The sequence below is a fragment of the Pelophylax lessonae genome (assembly GCF_965119305.1).
Source record: "Pelophylax lessonae genome assembly, chromosome: 2".
In the NCBI taxonomy this organism is placed as follows: domain Eukaryota; kingdom Metazoa; phylum Chordata; class Amphibia; order Anura; family Ranidae; genus Pelophylax; species Pelophylax lessonae.
In genome coordinates, this window is record NC_138769.1 from 561,450,647 (window position 1) to 561,474,248 (window position 23,602).

General features: G+C 42.6%; 2 protein-coding genes across 2 annotated transcripts in view; one reads left to right on the plus strand and one right to left on the minus strand.

Annotated features, from left to right (window-relative positions):
* NABP2 (nucleic acid binding protein 2) overlaps positions 1-21,757 on the minus strand; it is a 95,879-nt gene extending 74,122 nt beyond the window's left edge. Inside the window, exons 1-2 of the mRNA XM_082245468.1 lie at positions 21,650-21,757; positions 5,404-5,515 (exon numbers count right to left, since the gene is read on the minus strand). Coding sequence (XP_082101594.1) covers positions 5,404-5,482 — 79 coding nt within the window. The 5' untranslated portion in view covers positions 5,483-5,515; positions 21,650-21,757. The remainder of the gene's footprint in view (positions 1-5,403; positions 5,516-21,649) is intronic.
* Positions 21,758-22,076: 319 nt separating this feature from the next.
* Positions 22,077-23,602, plus strand: part of RNF41 (ring finger protein 41) — a 172,499-nt gene continuing 170,973 nt past the window's right edge. Inside the window, exon 1 of the mRNA XM_082245466.1 lies at positions 22,077-22,259. The gene's annotated coding sequence lies outside the window, so the exon portion shown is untranslated. The remainder of the gene's footprint in view (positions 22,260-23,602) is intronic.

Genomic DNA, 23,602 nt, shown 5'->3' on the forward strand with positions numbered 1-23,602 from the left:
CGCCGTCATGCAGCCTGTGTCCCCACTGTCATTCAGCCTGTGTCCCTGCCGTCATTCAGCCTGTGTCCCCCGCCGTCATTCAGCCCGTGTCCCCTGCTGTCATCCAGCCTGTGTCCCCTGCTGTCATCCAGCCTGCCCCCCATTACGCAGCCCGTGTCCCCGCCGCCATCCAGCCTGTTCCCCATCACGCAGCCCGTGTCCCCGCCGTCATCCAGCCTGTGTCCCCCATCACGCAGCCTGTGTCCCCGTCGTCATCCAGCCTGTCCCCCATCACGCAGCCTGTGTCCACCATAATGCAGCCTGTGTTCCCCGCCATCATCCAGCCTGTGTCCCCCATCACGCAGCCTGTGTCCCCGCCGTCATCCAGCCTGTCCCCCATCACGCAGCCTGTGTCCCCCATAACGCAGCCTGTGTCATCCAGCCTGTCCCCCATCACGCAGCCTGTGTCCCCCATAACGCAGCCTGTGTTCCCCGCTGTCATCCAGCCTGTCACCCATCACACAACCTGTGTCCCCCATAACGCAGCCTGTGTTCCTGGCCGTCATCCAGCCTGTGTCCCCCATCACGCAGCCAGTGTCCCCACTGTCATCCAGCCTGTCCCCCATCATGCAGCCTGTGTTCCCCACCGTCATCCAGCCTGTCTCCCATAATGCAGCCTGTGTCTCAATGCTGATCAAAATTGTGTTTTTTTATTTTGAGAGGAACTATAAATCCCAGCATGTCCTTTCAGGCTCCGTTACATCCTGCCTGTGTCTCTGCGCCATTCACAATTGTGTTTTTTTTTTTTGTAGAAGAACTATAAATCCCAGCATGTACTTGCAGGCTCAGCTTCACAATTTTTTTTTTTTTGAGGAACTATAAATTCCAGCATCCCCTTTCAGGCTTAGCTCTGCTAACTCCTGGCTGTGTCTCTGCCCATTCAAAAAGCGCATAGGGACGCTCACACGTACACGTTACTGTGGGGGGATAGCACTGTGCATGGATTTTTATTTGCCAAAAGCTCCAGCTGTCAGGCACTGTCCGCGGGCGCATGTGCAGTAGTTTTGAATCGTCCTGCTGAGAATTCCAACTCTCATGCACGGGCGTTGGAGTTCTCTGTGAACGGGCATTGCCGTTCGCGCATGCGCAGTAGGTAATTGCATTCTTTTCCCGAGAACTCCAACTCTCATGCATGTTCTCTGTGAACAAGCCTTGCCGGTTGTGCATGAGCAGTAGCGGCAACTTGCCGAGATCTCTGACCGGAAGTGACGCGGGTTTGGCAAGTTGGAAATTTCGGCAGTACACCGGCAACACTCATGAAGCCCCAGACCATGACACTACCACCACTAATGCTTGACTGTAGGCAAGACACACTTGTCTTTGTACTCCTCACCTGGTTGCTGCCACACATGCTTGACACCATCTGAACCAAATCTGTTTACCTTAGTTTCATCAGACCACAGGACATGGTTCCAGTAATCCATGTCCTTAGTCTGCTTGTCTTCAGCAAACTGTTTGCAGGCTTTCTTGTGCATCATCTTTAGAGGAGACTTCCTTCTGGGACGACAGTCATGCAGACCAATTTGATGCAGTGTGCGGCATATGGTCTGAGCACTGACAGGTTGACCTCCCACCCCTTCAACCTCTGCAGCAATGCTGGCAGCACTCATACGTCTATTTCCCAAAGAAAACCTCTGTATATGACGCTGAGCACGTGCACTCAAACTCTTTGGTTGATTATGGCGAGGAATGTTCTGAGTGGAACCTGGCCTGTTAAACCACTGTATGGTCTTGGCCACAGTGCTGCAGCTCAGTTTCAGGGTCTTGGCAATCTTCTTATAGCCTAGGCCAGTGATGGCGAACCTTGGCACCCCAGATGTTTTGGAACTACATTTCCCATGATGCTCAACTACAATGCAGAGTGCACGAGCATCATAGGAAATGTAGTTCCAAAACATCTGGGGTGCCAAGGTTCACCATCACTGGCCTAGGCCATCTTGATGTAGAGCAACAATTCTTTTTGTTCAGATCCTCAGAGAGTTCTTTGCCATGAAGTGCCATGTTGAACTTCCAGTGACCAGTACGAGAGAGTGAGAGCAATTACACCAAATTTAACACAACTTATCCCTATTCACACCTGAGATCTTGTAACACTAACGAGTCACATGACACCGGGATGGGAAAATGGCTAATTGGGCCCAATTTCGACATTTTGACTTAGGGGTATACTCACTTTTGTTCCCAGCAATTTAGACATTAATATTAGGCTGTGTGTTGAGTTATTTTGAGGGGACAGCAAGTTTACACTGTTATACAAGCTGTATACTCACTACTTTTTATATTGTAGCAAAGTGTCATTTCTTCTGTGTTGTCACATGAAAAGATATAATAAATTATTTACAAAAATGTGAGGGGTGTACTCACTGAGATACTGTGCATATACAGTGGGTACGGAAAGTATTCAGACCCCCTTAAATTTTTCACTCTTTGTTATATTGCAGCCATTTGCTAAAATCATTTAAGTTCATTCTTCTTCCTCATGAATGTACACATAGCACCCCATACTGACAGAAAAACACAGAATTGTTGACATTGTTGCAGATTTATTAAAAAAGAAAAACGGAAATATCACATGGTCCTAAGTATTCAGACCCTTTGCTCAGTATTTAGTAGAAGCTCCCTTTTGATCTAATACAGCCAGGAGTCTTTTTGGGAAAGATGCAACAAGTCTTTCACACCTGGATTTGGGGATCCTCTGCCATTCCTCCTTGCAGATCCTCTCCAGTTCTATCAGGTTGGATGGTAAACGTTGGTGGACAGACATTTTTAGGTCTCTCCAGAGATGCTCAATTGGGTTTAAGTCAGGGCTCTGGCTGGGCCATTCAAGAACAGTCAAGGAGTTGTTGTGAAGCCACTCCTTCGTTATTTTAGCTGTGTGCTTAGGGTCATTGTCTTGTTGGAAGGTAAACCTTCGGCCCAGTCTGAGGTCCAGAGCACTCTGGAGAAGTGTTTTGTCCAGGATATCCCTGTACTTGGCCGCATTCATCTTTCCCTCGATTGCAACCAGTCGTCCTGTCCCTGCAGCTGAAAAACACCCCCACAGCATGATGCTGCCACCACCATGCTTCACTGTTGGGACTGTATTGGACAGGTGATGAGCAGTGCCTGGTTTTCTCCACACATACCGCTTAGAATTAAGGCCAAAAAGTTCTATTTTGGTCTCATCAGACCAGAGAATCTTATTTCTCACCATCTTGGAGTCCTTCAGGTGTTTTTTAGCAAACTCCATGCGGGCTTTCATGTGTCTTACACTGAGGAGAGGCTTCCGTCGGGCCACTCTGCCATAAAGCCCCAACTGGTGGAGGGCTGCAGTGATGGTTGACTTTCTACAACTTTCTCCCATCTCCTGACTGCATCTCTGGAGCTCAGCCAAAGTGATCTTTGGGTTCTTCTTTACCTCTCTCACCAAGGCTCTTCTCCCCCGATAGCTCAGTTTGGCCGAACGGCCAGCTCTAGGAAGGGTTCTGGTCATCCCAAACGTCTTCCATTTGAGGATTATGGAGGCCACTGTGCTCTTAGGAACCTTAAGTGCAGCAGAAATCTTTTTGTAACCTTGGCCAGATCTGTGCCTTGCCACAATTCTGTCTCTGAGCTCTTCAGGCAGTTCCTTTGACCTCATGATTCTCATTTGCTCTGACATGCATTGCGATCTGGAAGGTCTTATATAGACAGGTGTGTGGCTTTCCTAATCAAGTCCAATCAGTATAATCAAACACAGCTGGACTCAAATGAAGGTGTAGAACCATCTCAAGGATGATCAGAAGAAATGGAAAGAACCTGAGTTAAATATATGAGTGTCACAGCAAAGGGTCTGAATACTTAGGACCATGTGATATTTCAGTTTTTCTTTTTTAATAAATTTACAACAATGTCAACAATTCTGTGTTTTTCTGTCAATATGGGGAGCTGCGTGTACATTCATGAGGAAGAAGAATGAACCTAAATGATTTTAGCAAATGGCTGCAATATAACAAAGAGTGAAAAATTTAAGGGGGTCTGAATACTTTCCGTACCCACTGTATATAGGGCTGGTCTCTCCCAAATCAATGTGACTCACATTTTTATACCATAACAAACATACCGATCTAATGAGGAAAGTGTCAGGGTCTGCATCCCTTTAGACGTTATTTCCTGTTGGAAGTATCCTATCAAAAATGACATTCTTGTTACAGGGGATGCCAAAAATCTGACTTGTATCTTAGTGTTGACTTCTGGGAAAATCAGTGAGCCAATCACACAAGCAGGAAATTTATGTTTTTGGGGGACATTCTGTGTACAGAACACCTCCAGGTAGCCATATTGCATTGCACAGAAAATTACAGAGCAGCAGATTGAAAAAGAAAGGCAATGTTTAATAACATTCAATTACAATATGACTTGTGTTGCATTTGTATATGCTATATTAATATTATTTTTTTTAATTTTCTATTTTTTTCCCCATAAAAATGGAGTAGCCCTTTAAAGACTTCCTATGTCCCTCAATGGACAAAAAATAAATGTAACATTTGATTTTGTCCCATTACTTACACTTTAAATGTTTTAAAAGAAACAAAATAAGATTTCTCAAAACCAAATGAAAAAAAAAAGAAAAAATACAGTATAAAAGTATGCATTCCCTTTAATACAATATAATAAATTAGGATCAGAATGCTGTAGTCCCTCCTGTTCATTTCAATTAAATTTTAATTAAATTAAATTTTAAATTAAAGTCTTGGTCGGGAATATAACTATTGTGAGCAAAAAACAATAGAAAATATTGGCTTTAGATCCCACAAGATAGCTAACAATCTGGTTAAATAAAGTTCAACAAAGCATAATACAGCCAACCAAGAAATTAAAGGTTAAGGCTCCATTCACACCTGGGCATTTTTGAGCGTTTTTCAGTTCCAAAAACGCTAATAAAAAACGTTCCAAAACGCCCAACAAGTAAAACCCCATTCATTTAAATGGCCCCTGTTCACATCTGAGCGTTTTAACGCCTGAAGCAAAAAGCCTGTAGCTGAAAAAAGTACAGGAGCTTCTTTTTGGGCTGATTACCAGCGTTTTTGATAGATGTCAATGCCTGCTTCCAAAAACGGCTGAAAATCTTGGTAAAATCGCAGTAAAAAACATGCGAAAACGCTACGCTCAAGTGTGAATGCAGCCTTAAAGTTTGAAATACTGAATATTTGCATAAGGATTTTTATTTTCAGTCATGAATATGACTATAATTTTAAATCACTCTGGACTCAGCTTTTTGGACTGTCACTTTTTTGAAAATAATGATCTTTATCCTGGTATATTAGATTTGTATATTGAGCCGGTCATACTATAAATATCCTTTCAAAACTATAAAAATAAAAACTACCTTGAAATTTTACATACCTGTTTCAAGAACAATAAAAATTACATTCAGGTTTTTGAGACCAGGCTTCACATCTTTTACAAAGGTTTCAGTAGTCATAATTGCCCTTCTGTAAAGCTGACGCTTTAATCACTGTAAAAAAATATAATTCAACAGTTATTCATACACAGTGATGTAGTTCTTTTGCCTTAACTACCTAGAACTAAAAGCCAACAAGCACAATAAGGAGTGTCCACAATGTCATATTCCATATTAATGTACCTGCGTGGCTTTATGACTGTTAACATCACTATCATGAATTACGTAATGTAATAACTTTATATATGTTCATCATCCCCATTATTTAGCAGAGTGTAGAATCGCATAATACTGATGCAGGTTATAGAGGTTTGTATGGGACTTTTTGGTTTATTATTGTCGTTACTAAGATTGATGGGTCAGCACTCCAGCCTCGTTAATATGAAACAAATTTTTAGCAATTGTACTTAGACACAAATATTGCTATGGATTTTGGACAGACTGCCTTTTGTACTTCAATTTTCCATACAATTTAGGCAGGTGTGAAAAAATCCTGTAAATTAAGAATGTTTTCTGTAAAAGATGTTTTTAGTTTATTTTTATCAATTAACAAAATTAAAAGTAAATGAACAGGAGAGAAATCCAAATCAAATCTATCACCCTTTGCCCTCAAAACAGCATCAATTCTTCTAGATACACTTGTACAGTTTTTGAAGGAATTCGGCAGGAAGATTGTTCCAAACATCATGGAGAATTTACCACATATCTTTTGTGGATATAGATTGCCTAAAATTTTTCTGTCTCTTCATGTAATCCCAGATAAACTGGATGATGTTTAGATCAGGGCTCTGTGGGAGCCAAACCATCACTTCCAGGACTCCTTGTTCTTCTTTATGCTGAAGATAGTTCTTAACCACTTGCCGACCGCCCACCGCCTTTTTACTGCGGCAGGGCGGCTCGAGTGCATGTGGTTTCGGTGGCACACGCGTCCTGCTGGAGCCGCGCTTCCGCTGTGTTTAGACACAGCGGGAGCGGGGCCGCGGGAGGAGCGGCGGGTATTGCCGCTGCCCTCCCGCGATCGTCTGAAAAACTGAGAGAAGACCCGCCTGCTTATGTAAACTAAGCAGGCGGATCTTCTGTCAGACAGGCAGGGACAGATCAGCAGTTTCAACTAGGCTGAAACTGCAATCTGTCTGGGCCTGTCACAGAACCCCCCCATACACACACAGTCAGTAAGCATGCAGGCATACATTTAACCCCTTTGATCACCCCCAGTATTACCCCTCTCCCTGCCAGTGTCATTTATACAGTAACAGTGCATATTATTTAGCACTGATTATTGTATTAGTGTCACTGGTCCCCAAAAAGAGTCAAAAATGTCAGTTAGGGGTCCGATCTGTCCGTCGCAATGTCGAAGTCACGCTAAAAATCGCAGATCGCCGCCATTGCTAATAAAAAATAAAACGTTAAAAAAATCGATCCCGTAGTTTGTAAACGCTATAACTTTTGCGCAAACCAATTAAAATACGCTTTTTGGGATTTTTTTTACCAAAAATATGTAGCAGAATACAAATTGGCCTAAACTGATAAAAAACTTACATTTTTAAAAAATGTTTTTATTGGGAATGTTTTATAGCAGAAAGTAAAAAAGATGGCGTTTTTTTCAATTCATTCATTTATTGTCGCTCTTTTTTTGTTTATAGCGCAAAATCTAAAACTGCAGAGGTGATCAAATACCACCAAAAGAAAGCTCTATTTGTGGGGAAAAAAAGGACATCAATATTATTTGGGTACAGCGTAGCATGACCGCACAATTTTCTGTTAAAGTACCGCAGTGCCGAATCGCAAAAAATGGCCTGGCCAGCCCCAAACTTGCAAGGAACGCCCACCAAAATTCACTGTTGCCTACAGACACTCATTATTTTACTGCTCACCAGCTCTTTGGAGAACAAACTGCCTCCTGCTACAGCCAAATATTTAAAAGTTTGACTCAGTCCAGAGCACCTGATGCCATTTTTTTTTTGCACTCCAGTTCCTATATTTAAGTCGCTTAGTCTTGTTTCCACATCGGCATTTTACCTACAATTCTTCAATGAAGACCACTTTTGGCCAGACTTCTCCAGACAGTAGATAGGTGTACCTGGGTCCACTGATTTCCACTAGTTCTGTGCTGATGGCACTGCTGGACATCTTCCAATGTAGAAGGGAAGTAAGCATGATGTATCTTTCATCTGCTGCATTACCTTTTCTTGACCAGCCACTGCGTCTACTATCCTTAACATTGCCCGTTTCTTTCTGCTTCTTCAAAAGAGCATGAACAGCACATTCTGAAACTCCAGTCTGCTTTGAAATCTTTGTCTGGGAGAGATCTTGCTAATACAGCATAACTACCTTGTGTCTACTTACTTTAGTAGCAGAGTTTGGCTGTTCCTCACCCAGTTTTAAGCCTCCTACACAACTGTTTATGTGTTTCAACCTACACTTGAAATTGATGGTCATTAGTACTTGTTTGGTAAAATTTGGTTAATAATAAACCTGACTCTAATCCTACAAAATCCCTGACTTTGTTCAAGTGTACAAGTGAGAGAAGCCAATGTAATTTGATTTAGATTTTTCTTCTATTCTTCTTTTCATTATGCAAATTGATAAAAAAATAAACAATTCAAATATTAAAGCATTTTCAGTTTACAGCATTTCTTCCCACCTGCCTAAAACGTGTACTGTATGTATACATTGTACTGTGTGTATATATGTGTGTGTGTGTGTGTATATATATATACAGTGCATTGCGAAAGTATTCGGCCCCCTTGAACTTTTCGAACTTTTGCCACATTTCAGGCTTCAAACATAAAGATATAAAACTGTAATTTTTTTATGAAGAATCAACAACAAGTGGGACACAATCATGAAGTGGAACAAAATTTATTGGATATTTCAAACTTTAACAAATAAAAAACTGAAAAATTGGGCGTGCAAAATTATTCAGCCCCTTTACTTTCAGTGCAGCAAACTCTCTCCAGAAGTTCAGTGAGGATCTCTGAATGATCCAATGTTGACCTAAATGACCAATGATGATAAATAGAATCCACCTGTGTGTAATCATGTCTCCGTATAAATGCACCTGCACTGTGATAGTATCAGAGGTCCGTTTAAAGCGCAGAGAGCATCATGAAGAACAAGGAACACACCAGGCAGGTCCGAGATACTGTTGTGGAGAAGTTTAAAGCCAGATTTGGATACAAAAAGATTTCCCAAGCTTTAAACATCCCAAGGAGCGCTGTGCAAGCAATAATATTGAAATGGAAGGAGTATCAGACCACTGCAAATCTACGAAGACCTGGCCGTCCCTCTAAACTTTCAGCTCATACAAGGAGAAGACTGATCAGAGATGCAGCCAAGAGGCCCATGATCACTCTGGATGAACTGCAGAGATCTACAGCTGAGGTGGGAGACTATGTCCATAGGGCAACAATCAGTCGTATACTGCACAAATCTGGCCTTTATGGAAGAGTGGCAAGAAGAAAACCATTTCTTAAAGATATCCATAAAAAGTGTCGTTTAAAGTTTGCCACAAGCCACCTGGGAGAAACACCAAACATGTGGAAGAAGGTGCTCTGGTCAGATGAAACCAAAATCAAAATTTTTGGCAACAATGCAAAACGTTATGTTTGGCGTAAAAGCAACACAACTCATCACCCTGAACACACCATCCCCACTGTCAAACATGGTGGTGGCAGCATCATGGTTTGTGCCTGCTTTTCTTCAGCAGGGACAGGGAAGGTGGTTAAAATTGATGGGAAGATGGATGGAGCCAAATACAGGACCCTTCTGGAAGAAAACCTGATGGAGTCTGCAAAAGACCTGAGACTGGGACGGAGATTTGTCTTCCAACAAGACAATGATCCAAAACATAAAGCAAAATCTACAATGGAATGGTTCACAAATAAACATATCCATGTGTTAGAAAGGCCAAGTCAAAGTCCAGACCTGAATCCAATCGAGAATCTGTGGAAAGAACTGGAAAGAACTGGAAAGAACTGAAAACTGCTGTTCACAAACGCTCTCCATCCAACCTCACTGAGCTTGAGCTGTTTTGCAAGGAGGAATGTGCAAAACTGATAGAGACATACCCCAAGCGACTTACAGCTGTAATCACAGCAAAAGGTGGCGCTACAAAGTATTAACTTAAGGGGGCTGAACAATTTTGCACGCCCAATTTTTCAGTTTTTTATTTGTTAAAAAAGTTTGAAATATCCAATAAATTTCGTTCCACTTCATGATTGTGTCCCACTTGTTGTTAATTCTTCACAAAAAATTACAGTTTTATATCTTTATGTTTGAAGCCTGAAATGTGTCAAAAGGTCGAAAAGTTCAAGGGGGCCGAATACTTTCGCAATGCACTGTATATATATATATATATATATATATATACCCACATACATAAACCAGGTAAAATAAGTATTTAACACGTCACCATTTCTCTAGGTAAATATATTTCTAAAGGTGCTGTTGACATGAAAATGTTCACCTCATGTCGGTAACAACAATGCAATCCATACATGCAAAGAAGAAACCAAAACGAATAAGTTCATAAATTAAGTTATGTGTATTGAAATGTAATCACATGGGGAAAAAGTTTTAAAAAATGGCTTGGGAAAAAAAGGCATAGAAAGCCATGCCACCAGCTGAAAACAAGCAGTAATTTTCAAAGCAATCCTGCCCCTTGTCAGTGCAAATTAATATCAGCTGGTTCAGTCTCAACTAATGGCCTATTAAAAAGAGGTGTCTCATCACCAAGGTGTCACACAAGAAACCTCGTGATGGGTAAAAGTAAGGATCAGTCTCAAAATGCAGACCTTCTCCCAAAGGACAACATTTATTTGAATGGTGCAGCCTAAAACAGCAACAAATTATTATTAATATTTTTTTTTGGGGGGGGGGGGGTTTGGCATTGGTCTGCTCAATTTTTAGCCTTTTCTTAGCAGAGACTAAAGCTGCCACTGGTCAAGGATTGTAGTTGAAAGCTGAGCATTTCCTCATTGCACCACTGTTTATCATTGCTTTTTTAGATTAAAAAAAAAACTATAACTAAATAAAATTATGAGAAACAAACCCATGGAAGCATTGTTTTTTTCCATGTGTTCATTTTCACAAAATGTTTTTACATTTAGATAAATTAACCACTTCCCACCCAGCCTATTGTATAATGACTTTCTAATCCTGGGTGGATGTCATATGATGTCCTATAGCAGTGAGCCTCATGCCTGCCCTAGGGGCCACTCATCGGCGCAATCAGTCACCCGCTGTGTCCACTAGACACAGTGGAAGATAGATCGTTTTACTGGGCCAGTCCTGGTACCATGTCATTGCTGTGACCAATCACAGCAATAACATGTTAATAGTACAGAATGGCTTTTATTCATAATCATTCATTGTGTAGTATAGTGATCTCTGTGAGTGGTCACAGTGACCACATGGTACAGGGGCCAATCACAGAGGACCTGTACCATGTGATCGCTGTAGCCAATATCAGCTATCACAATAGTACACAATGACACATGAATGGATGGCATTCAAAAAAAAAACGATTGCTTATAACAGTGATCAGATCTTCACTGTAATAAGCAATCATAATGAAAAAAAAAATCCTGATCACCTCCCCAGAGAAGTAGTGTCACTATGGGAACACTACTGCTCTGGTCACGGTATGTAAAAAAATATTGTAAAAAAAAAAAAAAGAAAAAGAAAAAAAAAATATATAAAAAATAAAAAAATGTAAAAAATTTTGAAAAATTTAAAATGATTATTATTTTCTTTCCTTTAACATAATATCACCACTCAGTGTTGCTGATCACCGCCACGCCAGTCATATGATGACGCTGTACTGCCCTAATGATATCATACACTACACATTGTATATAATAAGGTATATAAAGTGTCACTAAACTCAAAAAGGAAACCCTTCCCTTCCTAATAATTAGTCTTTGTTTAGGTCTGTAATCTATATTTATGTATAACCTACTTCACAGTCACCTATACTACTACTGTCTACTAGGCAGTCACTTATAGTTCCTTGGTGGCGGCAATGACCTGCAGGCTCATAGAGCCTCTGGATCCTTGTCACCACACTGTGCATGCTCTGTTTCTTTAAAGACAGTAATAGCTAGTACATACAATGAGAAAACTGGATGAAAATAACTTACGATGGATTAGAGCAATTGTTCGATAATCTATCCGTTGGTACACAGCTTCCCATATCCGATCATGACTGTTCATGCAAATGTTTCTGAAGAAACATGAGCGAAACTTTTCCTATCAGATAACAGATCTAACTATTATCTTGTAATTAGCATGGTGTTTGTACGAAAGAATTTGAATGTACAAGATCACAGATGAGCGGAAACGAAAAAACAAACCGGAAGAAGAAAAGGGCAACGAAAACAAAACAAGTTTTTTTTTCACTAAAAAGTAAGCAAACAGGGAAAAAACATATTGGTCTGTAAGCAGAGATTGAATACCATGTTTTCTTTGAAAATGTCTTTTTATTGAAAAATTGAGATGCATAGGTACAAAACATAGCATTTGGGCATTCCCCGGCTAATACATAAAACAATCGAACTACTAATAACACCTCCTATTATAGAACTCAAAAAAAAGGGGGGAAAAAAACAACACAGCTTTAATACACCTCGCTCTGTCATTCTTTTATAAAATCACTTCAAGGGTTAATGAATTATAAGGAGATTCCTGTTCCCTCTCAACCATCAGGATAATATATCGGAAGAATATTACCTTGTGTTTAGAATCCTACCTGAACAAATATAATGTGAGTCCCTGCAGAGGAATAAATTTGTTCATATCACAAACTAAACCTTATCAGGGGGAATGAATTCAGTCTGTGGACTCCTGATCATCTGTTGTACACTCCGAATCTGTCCACAAGTGGCAGGTCTTCTCAAATTTCCTAGGGCAACCCCGGGACAAATAAGTAGCTTTGTATAGGGGGTACAACCTTATTGATTAAATGCTTTCAGAAAGGCAGATTAGGGGCTGTGTCTGATTTCCACTTGAGCACTATCGCCTTCCCGGCATAAAATAATAAGAGACCCAAGAGAGTACGCATCATCCTACTAACGGCTAGAGAGTCAACCAACCCCAGGAGGCAAACACCAACTATTACTTCCCGCCAGTAGCTACTAATCTGAGGGCACTCCCAAAAGATATGGGAAAATCCAGCAGGGTCACTAAAGCATCTCCAACAGCAAGAAGAGGAATTAGGGTATATATACGATGTATAAATTCTGTACACTATTTTAAATTGGATCAGCTGGTCTTTAGGCGATATTAGTGCTTGAAATGGGCTTTTCCAGAGATTTTCCCCAGTCTTCACTGTCCAAGTCCTGCTTCTCCGAATGCCACACAGTTAGCGGGGCATCTAGTCCCACATGAACGGAGGGAAGTAGTGATTTGTAGATCACAGAAAGTGTTTTTTTGACAGTGTCATCCTGGAGTAGAACCTCCAAATCGTCCTGCTCCAATCTAAACAAGGAGGACCCAAATTGCACTGCATAGGCATGTTGGAGTTGCAGGAATCAGAAGAAGAACGCATTAGGCAGTGTAAATTTATCTTTCAGCTTATCAAACGTAAATAGTGCAATCCCATCACAAAAATCTGAAAGGTATCCGATTCCTGTAGCAGCCCAAAGTCAGGGGTCTGGTAAGGAATGAAATTCGGGTAGCATGGGATTGAACCAAGGCAGAGTTGGTGGGGACCTTTTACCCCTCACTATATTGGGTTTAGTAATGACAGCATGCCAGGCCTTAATAACTGCCCTCATAGCGGCTGTAAAGGGTGGGTTAGAGACTTTCAGACCCCTGTAGAGGAGATTACGGAAGGTCTCATAGGATCCTGAATGCGCAACTTCTAATACTACCGAGGCATTTGTGTCATCAGAGATAAGCCAGTTATGAGTGTGGGTAAGCATGTCCGCCAAATAGTAGGTATGAAAGTCTGGGCAAGCCAAGCCCCCTTGTGTCCAAGGTCTTCATAAAACTTTCCTGCAAAATCTAGCTGGTTGGGATCGCCATAAGAAGGAGCCTATAAGTGACTCTGGGGCGTGCCTAAGGCTGTATAATAGAACTGGAAGGATTTTCATTTTAATTAAATGAATTCTCCCGATAAGGGATAAAGAGACATGTGACCAGGCTTTCAATCTCTGTTTACACCACTGAAGAGCTGGGGACAAATTAAGATGGCTATAATCCTTAGTGTTGGCAGAAATATTGATCCCTAAATATTTATTAGTTGTTGCCCATTGCAAAGGAGAATTGGGGTTAGCCAACCTTTTAGCCCCTGGATCAATCGGTAACACAAGGGATTTACCCCAAATTAGCATGTAAGACCCGCAAGGGCGGCAAATCGGTCTAAGATCCATAGTGCTTCCGAAAGTGAAGGACCAGGGTCCCATAGAAAGAGAAATAAATCATCTGCATAGAGCGCTACCTTGTCTACAATGCAGCAAACACAAATCCCAGCTACCTTATCAGGTTGCCCTCAATGCCTCCGCCAACGGTTCCATGGCCAGCACAAACAAGGCAGGGGAAAGAGGGCACCCCTGCCTCGTCCCCTTCTGGATCAAAAAGGGAGACGACAACTTGCCACTCAGCTTAATGTTAACTACAGGGAATTTGTATACTATCTCAATCCACTTCCGAAAGACCGGGCCGAAACCAAAGAGCTCTAACACCTGCATCAAGTAAACCAATCGGATTTTGTCAAAAGCCTTTTTTTCTATATCAAACTAGGGATAGTCATACTGGCGCAATGAAAATGAAAGGGGGCTACATCTCATAGGTAGTGGGAAATCGTGAGGGCAAAAGGAAAGTTCAATGCAAAGTTCAATAAATGTTTCAAAATGAATCGTTCAAAGTTACTTTTTGATGATGATCATGTGCTGGCTCTTTAAAATGTGCTGGCTCTTTAAAACGGCTGCTCAGTGTGCAAGCAAGAAGAGGCTTGTGGATAGCTGGGGAGGAAACACAAGCGCCGTCTGAGTGTAGCACATCAAGTATTTAATGACAAGAGATATACAAGTACTCACAATTCAGTATATAATCAAGCATATAGCGCTGTAACACAAGTCCCCCTGTGGGAAGGGATATCTCAGGTTGGCCTCGGCGGCTGCAGCTGACGAGGCTGCGGCCGATGGATGTCTACCCCTATGATGTACAGCAAGGAGTCCGCGCGGCTTCTTAGGACATTCACTTCCGGGTGCAGGGGGGTTGCCAAGGGCCTTGGTAGGTAGAAGGCCGCACGAACACAGGAAAAGGCCAAGGCAGATCCAAACATTAAATCTATACGAGAACCTGATTTATGGGTATTCGAAACATGAGAACAAAACTTGACCCTCTGATGCTTTCACTGCTAAATTTCTTGCAAATGGAGAACTTCTTCCCAAACAGCCAGATCAGATACTATGTTTTCTGAATGACATTTGATGGGAATGCCCTTAGTGCTGGGGCTAGCATTGCCTGGTCTAAATGACTGATTGGTGTGACAGAAGACTCATCGATAGTATTGGCTCTATGTTGTGATTCCGGCAATTGGTCTGCTGGGTAAGTCTCAATTTGTATCTCTCCTTTGTTATTTTGTTATTTCCCATCACAATTAACCCTGCTGTTTACTGCCCAAGTGCCCTGTTGATGTCATTGCTGTACAAATCTGAACCAAACAAAAGTATACCAGAGAAAAAACTTGTCAAGCATCTAGCACTGCATCACAGATAAAAAGTGAAGCAACAGTCATCTGACCAACCCAATCATTAAACTGGTGATCAACACCAGCAGACATCCACCCCACTAAGGACTAGATGGATTGAGAACTTTTTGTCAGTAGGGCCTTAAAAAGACGGAGCATCTTAGATAGGGATGGTCATAGCCTTGTTAAGACACCAAAGCATCTAGCTTGAAAAGAGTAGATAATTTCTGACAAAATCTTCTAAAAAGGGATATAAATTTCAAAATAATTTTTTTAGAAGATGGGATAAAAGGGATGAAGGTGAAGTAATGGTGAAATTCTCTAAATGTAAAGCAGAATGCACAGCATCCATTAAAAAGAGAACAGTTTCTTACTGGTTCTGTGACACAAATAGCAACTGAAAATCAGCCAGTGACGCCCCATTCTCCTCCTGGGGAAGAAAGAGCCATATCATCTGATAATAATCATATGGGAGGATCTCCCATAAACCCAGAGATAATAAGCACCTCAGTGTCACAGTCTGCTAGTGAATAAGACTGAGCATGTTCTTGACCAGTCCAGGCACCACATCATCACGATAATGGAAGTTGAGATCCGCCAGGTGCCTGGACTTACACCCAGCTCAACCTCTCAGCGATCCGCTAAGAGCCTGAGCCGGCCACTCGCCACCCCTTCACAGCTCAGTGCTCCAGGGAGCGAGGAGGTGGCAGAGTGGAGAGCTGCTTACTGACAGCAGCTCTCTGCTCAGGGAGCTGTGAGAACTGAGTGATCGGCAGTGTTCAATCATTCGGTTCTCAGTGTAGAGGTGCCAGGGGACAGATGCACCGGGGGACAAATGCAGCATCAGACCAATGCTGTATCCACCTAGGTAAGTATACATTGGGAAAAACACCAAAAACCATACTTCTCTTTTAAGTCCAAAAAGTTCAGTTCACACTACTGTGTTGCAGTGGTGCTTGAAGAAAAAATTTAGCAGTACATCACATCGCAACGTGTTGTGGAGACGAAAAATGAATGACATGATTCTTGTGACATTTCAATAAATAAATAAAAAAAAAAAAAAAACAATGTTCCCTTTATAGCACATGCCACCACAGGTTTGAACCAGCCCTAAGGCTAGGTTCACACATGTTTCGCCTGCAGTTTTCGGTCCGTTTTTAAAGGAGCCGGGTGCAGTTTAGTTCACTGGTTCAGGTGTGAATTTTTTTTTTAATTCACACTTCACCGGACCTAAAATCGCACAGAATGTTTTTTTTAAACACTGACCGCGGCTAGCTCCGGACATGTGTGAACCAGCTCCAATGCTAGCCGGATCGGTTCACATGCGAATTAGATGCGGTTCAAAACACCTTGTACACACTATAAGAAAATCGGGCAAACAATCATACGACTTTCTGATAGTGTGCCCACAACTTTCGACAGCCAATTCCGACCTTCAGAACGAAAATTTCCAAATGGACAAATTCCAATTTTTTTCTTGTACAGGAACAGAATGATCATTGTTTGTTTAATGTCTACCTTTTTCGTACAAGCAAAATCTGAAACGAAAGACTGGTATGATCAGAAAAAATAAACAACAAAAGAAAAAAGCCTTTGTCGTATGAGAATTTTCATAGATTATTTCCTTCCTCGTTTCTGATTTGCTATAAAACAAGGAAAAGCGGACGATCGTCCCTCCTCTGGGACCCACTGATCGTTCCTGACAGAGGCATGCCTAAGTAATCAAGGTGGAATTAAACCCTCCTATTCTTTACAGCCAAAGAAGCTGCCATCTTAGCCTCTGTTTGATCTGCAACTGCCATGGTGCTGCACATGTGATCAGTTATGACACCAGCCACTTGATAGTTTGACAGTTTGGTTGAAGAAACAAATGTGACAGCAACTCGGCATTACAGGAATGTAACTGTTTTTTGGAATGGTTAGATTGATGGGTTTAGTTCTGCTTTATAATTTACTGCTTGTTCAGGGGCTCTGGGCCTCAGCAAAATGGCGGCCTCAAGCAGGAAGTAACAGGAACAATGCTGGAGGTTAATTTACAGCACACACTTATTTTGGTAGTATACATATTAATGTGGAATATATGTTCCTTGCTAAAGAACATTATTTTTTATTAGGTTGTTATAGGTAAAGTTCAGTTTTAAAGACTAAGAGAAAAAAACATTCCCCTGTGGGAGATCTGTGTACATTGCAGGGAATGTAACAAACTTTGTTGCAGATTCCTACATAGTTAAGGCCTGTACACACGAGTGGAAATTCGGCCGGGAATTTTCGTCCAACGACCGATCTGCCGATTTTCAGCTTGTTAGTATGAGGCTTCAGACAACCGACTCCGACTTTTCGGCCGAAAAAATCCTGGTGTGCAGGCTATAAAATTTTTGTCGACCGTCAAAACACGTACGATTTTCGTCTCATTAGTACAGATTTCGATGGGGAAAAATCTTATGAGCAAGACTAGGCATGCTCAGAGATGAAAGAACACATACAAAGCAATCCAACACATGACGTCACTTCTGAAGTAGAATTCTGTAGTGCGGGAAAATTCGTGTGCAGTCTAGAGCACATTCCAACCAACAGACACCACTCTGGACAAAAGACGGACGACCGGTCGGCGGAAATTCGTTGCGTGTGTACGAGGCTTTAGTGAGGTTAAAAAAGACACCAGTCTATCCAGTTCAACCTATGAAGTGTGTGTGTTTGCTGTTAACCTTACATTGTATACCCCTGTATGTTGTGGTCCTTAACCGGTTGCCGACCACACACCATGTATTTACTGTTGCAGTGTGGCTCTCCCAGGCAAACCGACGTAGGGCTACGTCGGTCGCGCACCTGCAGCTAAGGGGCGAGCATGTGCCGCCGCCGCCGGCGCTTCCGCTCATCAGAGGGGAAGCCGATGCATGGGTCAGGCGGCTCCGAATGCCATCTGACACCCGTGATCGTTCCTGGCTGAGAGAGAAGGACGGTCAGCTGTTGTAAACACAGCTGACCGTTCTTCTCCCCGGAATGATTATAGAGCCCCTGTGATCCTTCTATATAGGATCACAGGCCTCTATGGTCATTCCACAAGCCACGCCCCCCCAGATAGAAACATGCCCCTAGGTACACATTTAACCCCTTGATCACCCACACTTAACCCCTTCCCTGCCAGTGTCATTATTACAGTAGAAGAGCATATTTTTAGCACTTACTTTAGTAATGCCACTGGTCCCCCCAAAAGCATCAAAAATGTCAGTCAGGGGTCCGATCTGTCTGCCGCAATGTCGCAGTCCAGCAAAAAATCGCAGATCACCGCCATTACTAGTAAAAAAAAAAAAAAAAAACTTACTAAAGTTTTGTATATAGTTCTTTATCGTCCCCTCCAAAATCTTGCAGACTACTGATGTCAGGCTTACCGGCCTATAGTTCCCCAGGATATATCTCAGCCTATGTTTAAATATTAGCACCACGTTGGCTTTTTTATAATCAGCTGGCACCATTCCCATCAGTAATAAAGATCAAGAACAATGGTCTGGCTATCACCTGGCTGAGTTCTTTAAGGACCCTCGGGTGCAAGCCATCCAGTCCAGGTGATTTATTTGTGTTAAGTTTCCCAAGCTTAGTTCTGAGTCTGTCTTCTGTTAACCATGAGGGTGCTTCTGAGGTGTATTATTTATTTTAACATTACAAGCTAGGTTAATGTAACCCCCCCAATTCTTTTGTGAAGACTGAAGAGAAGAATTTATTTAGCACTTTCACCTTCTCTCTGTCCTCTGTGGCCAGATTCCCTTTGTCGTCTTTTATGTGTTCTGGTCTCGCTTTCTTACTATTTATATACTTAAAGAATTTCTTGGGGTTTTTTTTTACTCTCTTCCGCTATGTGCCTTTCGTGTTCTATTTTAGTCGCCTTGATTTTGCCTTTACATTTCTTATTGCACTCTTTGTAATGTTAGGATGCTGCCAATGACCCCTCAGCCTTGTATTTTTTGAAGGCCTTTTCTTTAGTTTTAATATGCCTTTTTATGTTGGAGTTTAGCCACTCAGGCTTTATTTTAGCTCTTTTAAAACGTATTCCCCTTTGGAATGCACAGGCCAATCCCTTTATTTAGTATGTTCTTGAAGCACTCACATTTTTCCTCTGTGTTCTTTGTTCCTAGGATTCTATCCCATTTTATATTGTCTAGCAAAGAGCGCAGTTTAGGGAAGTTGGCTCTTTTGAAATTTAGTGTCCTTATATTACCCTTGTGTAAAAATCGCTGATCGCCGCCATTACTAGTAAAAAAAAAAGATAAATAAATAAAAATATCTCATAGTTTGTAGACGCTATAACTTTTGCACAAACCAATCAATATATGCTTATAGTTTTTTTTTTTACCAAATATATGTAGCAGAATACATATTGGCCAAAAGTGATTAATACATTTGGTTTTTTACATTGAATATGTTTTACAGCATAAAGTAAAAAACATTGTTTTTTATTTCAAAGTTGTCTGTCTCTTTTGTTTATAGCGCAAAAAAATAAAAACCGCAGGTTATCAAATACCGCCAAAATAAAGCTCTATTTGTGGGTAAAAAGGACATCAATGGTATTTGTGTACAGCATCGCACATCCGCGCAATTGTCAGTTAACCACTTGCCGACCGCCGCACGACTATTTACTGCGGCGGTCAGCCCCTCACAGGCAAAGCGACGTAGGGCTACGTCGCTAGCCTGTGAGGCTCTAGGGAGCGGGCGCGCTCCCGCTCGGTCACGGATTACCCCGCGCGTGTGCCCGGCGGACCTGATGTCCATCGGGCACTCGCGATCGTCCGTTACACCGGAAGAAAGGCAGGCGGCTAATGTAAACAAAGCCGCCTGTCATTCTTCCCTGTGTAAGAATGGAGATCACACGGTTCTGCTATGTAGGACCGTTGATCTCTGTTCTTACACATCAAGCCACATCCAATTACAGTAAGAAACACGCCCCTAGGGAAACACTTAACCCCTCCCTCTCAAATAAAGTTAACCCCTTCACTGCCAGTGTAATTTTTACAGTAACAGTGCATATGTATAGCACTGATTACTGTAGTAATGTCACTGGTAACCCCAAAAGTGTCAAAAATGTCAGTCAAGTGTCCGATCTGTCCGCCGCAATGTCGCTGTCCCGCAAAAAAAAAAAAAAAATCGCAGATCGCCGCCATTATTCGTTAAAAAAAAAAAATCTTTCCCTTAGTTAGTAAACGCGATAACTTTTGCGCAAACCAGTCAAAATACGCTTTTTGGGATTTTTTTTACCAAACATATGTAGCATAAAACAAATTGGCCTAAAATGTTAAAAAATTTTGTTTACATTCTTTTTTGGGAAATTTCATATAAAAAAAATGTGAAAAATATTATTTTTGCAAAATTGATGCTCTTTTTTTGTTCATAGCGCATGATCAAAAAATCGCACAGGTGATCAAATATCACCAAAAGAAAGCTGTTTGTGGGAAAAAAAGGACGTCAAATTTGTTTAGGTACAGCGTCGCACGACCACACAATTGTCAGTTAAAGTCACGCAGTACCGAATCGCAAAATTGGCCCTGGTCAGGAAGGAGGTAAAATCTTCCGGGGCTTAAGTGGTTAAAGTAATGCAGTGCCGATTTGCAAAAAATGACCTGGTCATGAAGGAGGGTAAACCTTCCGGGGCTTAAGTGGTAATAACATTCAAATACAAAATGACTTGTGTCGCAATTGTATACGCTATATTGATTTTTTTTTTTACATTTACTATTTTTTTTTTCCTCGAAGAAAGTGGACTTCCGCTTTAAGGCTGCATTTACACCTAAGTGTTTTGAAAATGTGGGCAGACTCGTGCGCTTCTTTTTTTTTTCCAGAAAACACAGCAAAACGCAATTGCGGTGCAATTTTTACACGTCCGATGTGTGCTAAAATGCGCAAAGCCAAATATACTTGGCTTAGGGATTTGGTACATGACACATTTTTCACACAATGAGAAGGCCATTCAAGTCAATGGGCTGTCACGCATGACACTCAGGTGAACATAGCCTAAGACTTCCATGGGGCTTGGGAAGGTATATACAGAGTATACAGGTGACCTGAACACACAGGATTATAACCAAGCACTTCCATAGTTTATGAAGAATAAAGGATTTCCTACTGCCTGGATTATTTTTACCTCAAAGCAGAGCATGGGGTGACCTAACTTTGCCTGTCATTATGGACAGTAATGGTCTACTGGCTTTTGAAGTGAAATCATCACCTCCTGGAGAGGTCCCACAAACCCCCTCAACACTACAAATAGCCAAAATGGCGGCTACATGTACTGAATGCCGTAATTACTGGCTGTATCGAGGCCCGTGACGTCAGGAAACATTGACTAGCAACTCCCTCCTGATTGGACGGACAGCCGTATTGCGTCGCCAGCTGAAGAATGAGTTAAAGGACAACCTCACTATTGCCATAAAACTCCCCCAGCCCTCCTTTCTAAAGTTGCAAGCTAATGTAGAGCCGAACCCCCCACTCCGGAGTGTATCTACCTCTCTGTCACTGCAGCGGCCTCCTCCGTTGTTAACATCCTCCTCGGTACAGAAATCTCCGGCACGAGCCGCGCCTGCGCAGTAACTCCCCATAGAATTGAATGGGGCTGTACTCCAAGGAGGGGGCAGCCAGCGCCGGAGGTTCTGCACCGAAGATGTAAACACCGGAGGAAGCCCCCGCCGTCACGGAGAGGTGGGTGAGCACGTGGGTGTGGGTGTCCAGTTTACATGCGTTTAGGGGCTATGGAGGAGGAGGAGGGGGGCTGGGTTTGGTGAACTTGTACTTTAAAGGTTTTCCCTATCCCCAGGAAACATCCAGCCTTAATCTCCCGCCCCTTCTCAAGCCCCGCCCTTTCTTTTATCATTGGCTGTTGGAGCGCAGAGGCCACGCGCTTTTTTGATAACTCGCTGCAGAGATTGGCTGAGACTGCCAGTCGGTCAGAGGATGGAGGGCGTGGCTTGGCGGTGGGTTGCGTAGCAGCAGAGCTGTGAGACCGGTGGTGGCGTCAGCGCCTGTCAGGGGGAGCGGAGAGACGGAGCGTCCGGGGTCCGTAGGCTCCCTGCCCCGGGAGAGGCGGCGTCCGCTCCACTGGGGTCGGGGTTGGGCACGGTAAGTACTTTTGGGTGTCTTGCCTTTTCCCTCGCTGCGGCGTAGAGAATGGTGTGAGTGAAGAGGAGGCCGCTGGAGGGGGTGAAGCTGCAGGCAGGTGTGGAGAACTCTGTGGTGAGGTATTGTGTGGAAGTGGCAGTCGGTGTGGGCACCTCAGGCCCTGTACAAGGGGTGGGGGAGGAGGTGAACGCAGACAGCTGTTACTTGTATGTTTTGCTGGGTATACAGAGCTATTGGTAGCTATGTGGAATCCAACCAACTGATTAGAATGAATGGTTGGGGGAGTCCTAGGCATCATAACCGTTCTCTAGGGTATTGGCAACGTTGGCTTCTAACTGCAACTAATCATGTTTGAACGAAACAGTCCTGTGGTGGAGTGGATTCCTTTCCTAGATTTGTAATGAAATCCTAAAGTGTTATTAAACCTGAACATTTTAATATCAATTGCAGCGACTTACCTTCTTCAGTGAGCGAGTCAAAAGACGCCCTCCCCCGCGGCATTCTTCCAGATGGAGTGGCCCCTTTTGCCCCGCAGAGACCCTATGGAGCCACCCTTGCATGCTAACGCCTGATACGAAGACCAGTAAATTCCAGGAACAAGTGAAAACATTCAACTGTCCACCGAATCTGTGAATGCATCTTGAATAGACAAACCAGAAACTCGTGCCCTTCACCACATATAAGGTTGGCCTGTTTCACACTGGCAGGGTCTGTCTGCTAATCAGGAGATCTCTCCACTGATCCCCACTAAGCAGATGGATGACAGATCTGTGTCCTCTCCACTGATGCAGAGCGGACACAGACACATCCCGCTGTCCTCTTTGGGCTATCAGATGGAAACGGTCTGCTGTCTGTTTCCGTGCAACTGTCATCCCATGTGATCAGCCAGACGGATGGGAAACTCTTCTCCATACATTTGTTATTAGCAGGCGGAATTGGATGAAGGTGCGTGTCAGCGAACACATGCTTTTGACATCTGCTGTTCCATAGAGAACAATGGATAGTCTGATTTGGGTCTGCCGGAAAACTGACAGGCGGATCTGATCGGTTCCTCCGTGTGAAAGGGGCTTTACCAAATATGAAAGATCAGCCAGGCATGTAATTAACAGACAATCAATGGCAATAACGGGACACCAACTTCCGGATCCAGTGATTCTAATGCTCAGCAAGTGTCCATGCTCACAAAGGCCACACGTAGTGCAAAACTGCCTAAGAATTTATTTAAAATAATAGACAAAGCTAAAAGAAAATACAGCATGTATTGATGCGTCGCTGCTGGCTACACGGTGTAAGCGCTGATGTCACAAGTTAAGGCCCCACCCTACATGTTTCACCATCAAACA